We start from the raw sequence: 6,947 nt of genomic DNA, 5'->3' as shown, positions 1-6,947 counted from the left end.
AGATGATAGAAACTGGGACCCCATGCAACCTAACAATCTCCCGGATGAAAATCTCTGCCAACCGCTCCGAAGAATAGGTAGTACACACCGGAATGAAGTGCGCGGACTTGGTCAGCCGATCCACAATCACCCAAATCGAATCAAACTTCTTCGAGGTACGAGGGAGACCACTCACAAAATCTATAGTAATCCTCTCCCACTTCCACTCGGGAATATCTATCCGCTGAAGTACACCACCGGGTCTCTGATGCTCATATTTGACCTGCTGACAGTTGAGACACCGAGCTACATGACTCACTATATCTTTCTTCATTCTCCTCCACCAGTAGTGCTGCCTCAAATCCTGATACATCTTCGCGGCACCCGGATGAATGGAATACCGCGAGCTGTGGGCCTCCTCTAATATTAACTCCCGAAGCCCATCCACATTGGGCACGCAAATCCGGCCCTGCATCCTCATCACGCCATCATCATCAATAGTCACATCTCTGGCGTCATCGTGCTGAACCCTATCCTTAAGGACAAGCAAATGTGGATCATCATACTGATGCTCTCTAATGCGGTCATGTAAGGAAGACCGAGAAACTACACAAGCCAACACCCGACTAGGCTCCGAAATATCTAACCTCACCATCCGATTGGCCAAATCCTGAACATCGACTGCGAAGGGCCTCTCCCCAACTGGAATGTACGCCAAGCTACCCATACTGACCGCCTTCCGGCTTAACGCATCGGCCACTACGTTGGCCTTCCCCGGATGATACAAAATGGTAATATCATAGTCCTTGAGTAACTCAAGCCACCTCCGCTGCCTCAAATTAAGATCCTTCTGTTTGAACAAATGCTGAAGGCTGCGATGATCAGTATATACTCACAAGATACGCCATATAAGTAGTGTCTCCAAATCTTCAACGCATGGACTATAGCAGCCAACTCCAAATCATGCACGGGGTAGTTCTGCTCATGAGGCTTCAACTGACGAGAAGCATATGCAATAACTCTACCCTCCTGCATCAACACACATCCTATCCCAACTCTCGAAGCATCACAATACACAGTGTAAGAACCTGAGGCTGATGGCAAAACTAACACAGGAGCTATGGTCAAAGCTGTCTTGAGCTTCTGAAAGCTCTCCTCGCACTCGTCTGACCATACGAATGGTGCACCCTTCTGCGTCAACTTAGTCAAGGGCGAAGCAATAGAGGAAAAACCCTGACGAACCGGCTATAATAACCTACCAAACCGAGGAAATTTCGAATCTCCGCGGCTGAGGACGGTCTGGGCCAACTCTGCACCGCCTCTACCTTCTTTGGATCAACTTGAATACCATCACTGGACACCACGTGTCCCAGAAAAGCTACAGACCCAAGCCAAAACTCACATTTGGAGAACTTTGCATAAAGCTTCTCCTCCCTCAACCTCTGTAGCACCACTCTCAAGTGCTGAGCATGCTCCTCCTGGCTACGCGAGTACACTAGGATATCATCAATAAAAACGATAACAAATGAATCCAGATACAGCCGAAATACGATGTTCATCAAGTGCATGAACGCGGCTGGGGCATTAGTCAGTCCAAAAGACATAACCAGGAATTCATAGTGCCCATATCTAGTCCTGAAGGCAGTCTTCATAATATCCGAATCCCTGATCTTCAGCTGGTGATAGCCTGAACGGAGATCAATCTTCGAGAATACCCTTGCCCCCTGAAGCTGGTCAAACAAATCATCAATACGAGGTAGTGGATACTTGTTCTTCACTGTCACCTTGTTCAACTGTCTGTAATCAATGCACATCCTCATTGTGCCATCTTTCTTCTTTACAAATAGCACCGGTGCACCCCACGGTGACACACTAGGACGAATAAACCCCTTATCTAGGAGTTCCTGAAGTTGATCCTTTAGTTCTTTCAACTTTGCTGGTGCCATGCGATACGGAGGAATAAAGATGGGCTTAGTGCCCGGTACCAGATCAATACCAAAATCGATGTCCCTGTCCGGTGGCATGCCCGACAGGTCTGCTGGAAACACATCAGGGAAGTCCCTCACGACGGGGACGGAGTCAAGACTAGGAGTCTCAGCTCCAATATCTCTCACGAAAGCCAAATAAGATAGACAACCTTTCCCAACCATCCGCTGGGCCTTTAGAAAAGAAATCACCCTGCTGGGAACATAATCAGTCGTACCACGCCACTCAATCCTCGGAATACCCGGAATAGCCAACGTAACTGTCTTAGCATGACAGTCCAGCATAGCATGGTACGGAGATACCAATCCATACCCAGAATAACATCAAAATCAACCATGCTCAACAGCAATAAGTCAACTCGGGTCTCCAGACCCCCAATAGTCACTAAACAGGATCGGTATACATGATCTACAATGATAGTATCACCCACCGGGGTAGATACGTGAACAGGCAAGGCAAGACAACCTCGGGTAGTACCCAGGTGATGAGCAAAATATGAAGATACATAGGAATAGGTAGATCCGGGATCAAATAAGACAGAGGCATCTCTGTGGCAGACTGAGATAATACCTGTGATAACAACATCTGAGGCAATGGCGTCTTTCCTGTCTGGAAGAGATAGAATCGAGCCTGACCACCACCAGTCCGGCCTCCACCCCTGGGGCGGCCCCTGGCTACCTGACCTCCACCCCTAGCTGACTGGGCGGGTGCTGATGAAACAGGAGCAGAAGATGAGGGCTGATCCCTCTGCTGAGACTGACTACCACGACGTCGAGGACACTGTCTCCTCATATGACCGAACTCACCGCACTCGTAGCAACTACCCGGCGCTGGAGAAGGGGACTGATGGAAACCCCTCGCTCCTGAAGAACCCTGGGCTGAAGAAGCAGGTGTAGAGCTCTGAGCTGGAAGGGCACTAAGTGAAGTCTGGCCCTGCTGAAATCCCTGATGACCACGACCTGAATAAGCCCCATTGTACTCTGGACGACCTGACTGAGGAGGCCTGAAGGAACAGCCTCTCGCTGGAACTGGCCCCTAGACGGAGCACCATTGAAACTACCTGAACCTCGAGGCCTCTTTGCCTCCCTCTCCTCACGCTCCCGACGGCGAACCGTCTCAATCTCTCGAGCCATGTCAACTACCTCCTCAAACGAGGAACCCACAACCCTCTCTCTGGTCATCAAAATGCAGAGTGAATAGTTGAGGCCATCCACGAACCTCCTAATCCTTTCCCGATTTGTCGGGATCATCCAAGTAGCATGCTGAGCTAGCTGCGTGAATCTCAACTCGTACTGGGTTACAGACATATCCCCCTGAACCAACCACTCGAACTGACGACGCAGCTCCTCCCTGTGAGACTGCGGTACGTACTTCTCCAGAAAGACAGTGGAGAACTGCTGCCATGTGAGGGGCGCTGCACCAACCGGCCTACGCCTCTCGAAGTCCTCCCACCAGGTGAATGCAGGCCCTGAGAACTGGAAAGTAGTAAAAGCCACACCACTCGACTCTAAGATCCCTGCAGTGCGAAGCATACGCTGACACTTATCCAGAAAACCCTGGGCATCCTCGCCCTCAGCACTGAACCTCGGTGGCTGAAGCCTGCCGAATCTCTCAAGGCGACGCTGCTCATCGTCCGGCATAGCTGGAGCCTCATAGGCTGCAACTGGAGCAACTGGCGGAGCTATGGCTGCTTCCGGTGTTTGAAGTCCCTGGGCAGCCTGCTCAGGTATGTGAGCAACTGGGGTCTGATGTCCTCCCCCGGTCTGGGAAGCAGCTGCTGCGGTAGAAGCTGAGACTGCCTGAGCCAAGCCAGTGCAAACTGATAGTATCTGTGCCAAGGTCTCCTGGAGACCAGGAATAGCAATAGGCACTGCTGGTTCCTGCACAGGTGCTGCTGGGACATCGACAGCTGGAGTCTGGTCCTGAACTGTGGCAGCTGGTGGGTCAGCAGGTGCTGTCTTTGCTGCCCCACCTCGACCACGACCACGACCGCGTCCACGGCCTCTAGTGGGTGGTACTGTTGGTCAACCATCGCGTCCGGTAGCACGAGTTCTCGCCATCTGCGAGAGAATAGAATACAGGAATTTAGTTCTCGAATCACAAAGCCGCACGACAAGAATTTCAAGAATATGGAGTTTTCCTAAAGGTTCTGCAGCCTCTCGAGGAGAAGTACAGGCGTCCCCGTACCGTTCCGTGAGACTCTACTAAACCGGCTCATGACTCGCGAGGCCTAGTAACCTAGGCTCTGATACCAACTTGTCACGACCCCAATCCCGGTCGTGATGGCGCCCNTTATTCATAATCTGGCACTTGGATCATGTTACATTGAGTCTTTCCATTTATCGTCAATACACATCTCCGTATGACGGGAACCAACGCGTAATGAATTGCGCACATAATATAAGGAGCATGTAGGATCATAATTCACGTTTTCAAGTAGCATGGTGACATGGTAACACATAGAACAATTCGGGAACAGAAACCTTTCAACATATCACATTAGGTAATCAATTCCATCTGATCAAGTAAGGGACTCGTACCAAGTATTCAAACACCAATGATTTGATTCTAAGAACAATGGAGTCAGCCATACGTACCTCAAAGAGATTTTAGGAAGATTCAACATTTTTGAAGTTATCTTTATAGTCTATCATCGGCTAAACACACTCAATCAAGGCATTTAGTACACATATGGGTGTCTAGGAGTAATAAATTCATCGAGTCTTCCTTACCCAAATGGGTATGCTAGTCTTCATTTAAATTACGACTCAGAGTCATACCATTTTAATATTGAATCCATATATTAAACATCATATTTTTATATAAGTCTCATTCGGAATAGTCAAGCTTTACGAGTTCATCCGGGGTGACCCGGAGGGTGGGAATTAGGAATTTTGAGCCGATTATACCTAAACTTACAGAATCATTACAGAATTCCATTTTTGAGAGGTAAAGTTTAGCCAACATACCTTGTTGAGCTTTTCTTAAGTTACAACAATGCCCCGATACTTCTAGCGATAATAATCTATAGGAAGATAGCAAAAATTGATTAATAATTAGGAAGATCACCATGGTGCAACTCTCTTAGAGATTTCATCGAACACCTAACATGTGAAATAGACTTCAAGGTCCTATACTTGAAACCCCTTCTTTCCTCAACTAATTTCGACAAGAAACTACCCAAGAATAGTTGAAAATTCCACATACTACAACCTAGTGTACATGCATGGCTTATTCCTAACCCTACCATATATTTGAACTCTTAACCTCTTGCATTAAAGCTCTAGGAGTAGGACTTACCCGGATGGATGATAATCTAGTGACTTGCTTCCTTGATTCTTGAAGATTTGAACAAGATTAGGTGATTTGGAGTGCTAGGTTCCCTCTTTCTCTCTCTGTATTGTTCTTTCCTCTCTCTAAAATCAGTAGAAAATAACCCCAAATGAAGCCCCTAAGCCTATTTATTAAAATGGGGTCGGGTCATGAAAATAGGAAGACTAACCCTCCGAATTCAGGTCTGTGGTCGCATAGTGGACCGCAGAATGGGTATGCTGGCCGCAGACGCGTCGCAAAACCCGGTGCCCAAAACTGGGCTACACTGGTCCGATTTGCGACCAGATTTGCGATCGCAGATCAAAAATGCGACAGAAATGCGATCGCAGATTCGACACAGGATCGCATTTTTCCAGCCTTTGGTAATTTGATCATAACTTTGTGTAGGAATGCCCAAATGATGAACGGTTTGAATCGTTGGAAACTAGACTCGAATATCTTTCATATGATAGGTTGTTCATCACATAAAACCTTATATATATGCTCGTTGAAAGTGGGGACTTGTGCAAACTCATTTGGAATTTTAGCCTATTATGAAATTTTCCAATTTGACTTAGACTTAGGCCTTCCCTTGGACCCTAAATTTATTACCATAAGACTTATACACTTATTTACCAACTCAAATTGATTCCCATCATGTTAATAGGACATAAGATATTATATTTAGCCTACCCGCCACCACGAAATCCTAACTTACTTAGCGAAATTTTCCGGGGTTTTATATGCCCAAAGGACCTCGGGTAGAACTTCTCTCCATTTTCGTTTCGCATCGTCCAACCTTTTCTTTAGGTTTTGAATGATAGTTTTGTTTGTTGACTCGTCCTGTGCGTTCCCGGCTGGGTGGTACGGTGTTGATAAGATCCTCTTTATTTTGTATGCTTCGAGAAACTCCGTTAACTTGTTGCCGATGAATTGCTTTTCATTGTCACATACAATCTCGGCTAGTATCCTGAACCGACAAATGATGTGGTCCTATATGAAGTCAATAACTTCCTTTTCTCTGACCTTCTCGAAGGCCTATGCTTCCACCCATTTATAGAAATAATCAGTCATAAACAAAATAAATTTAACTTTACCTGGGGCCGTTGGTAGAGGGCCGACTATGTTCATCCCCCATTTCATGAAAGGCCACGGGGACAGGACTGAGTGTAGTTGCTCTCCGGGCTAATGAATCATGGTGCGAACCTTTTACATTTATCACACTTTTTAACAAACTCCTTAGTGTCTTTTTCCATGCTATCCCACTAATATCCTGCTCTAATAATTTTGCGAACCAAAGACTCGGCGCCGGAGTGATTCCACAAGTGCCTTCGTGGATTTCCCGTAGATCATAATTGGTATCCCCCGGTCCTAAACATACTGCCAAAGGTCCATCGAAAGTCCTCCTGTACAATGTTCCATCTTCATCCAATGTAAACCTAGTAGCCTTGGTTCGTAGAGCCCTTGACTCTTTATGATCCCACGAGAGCTTTCCATTTTTCAAATAGTTGATATACTTATTCCTCCAATCCCAATTCAAGCTCGTAGAATTTATCTCAGCATGACCCTCTTCGACCACAGATCTCGATAATTGGACGACAGTCCCCGGAACAATATCATCTTCTTCTACTGATGATCCCAAGTTAGCAAGTTCATCGGCCTCACTGTTT

General features: G+C 46.9%; 1 protein-coding gene across 1 annotated transcript; it reads right to left on the bottom strand.

Moving 5' to 3' along the window:
* LOC109224727 (RNA-directed DNA polymerase homolog) lies at window positions 1,374–1,793 on the bottom strand (the record flags this gene model as incomplete). The annotated part of the gene is made up of 1 exon (XM_019389251.1): window positions 1,374–1,793. A coding segment is annotated over exon 1 (420 nt), but the record flags the coding sequence as incomplete, so codon positions are not given.

The sequence above is a fragment of the Nicotiana attenuata genome, chromosome 3 (assembly GCF_001879085.1).
Source record: "Nicotiana attenuata strain UT chromosome 3, NIATTr2, whole genome shotgun sequence".
Lineage (NCBI taxonomy): Eukaryota > Viridiplantae > Streptophyta > Magnoliopsida > Solanales > Solanaceae > Nicotiana > Nicotiana attenuata.
This window is presented reverse-complemented; position numbering and strand designations above follow the sequence as displayed.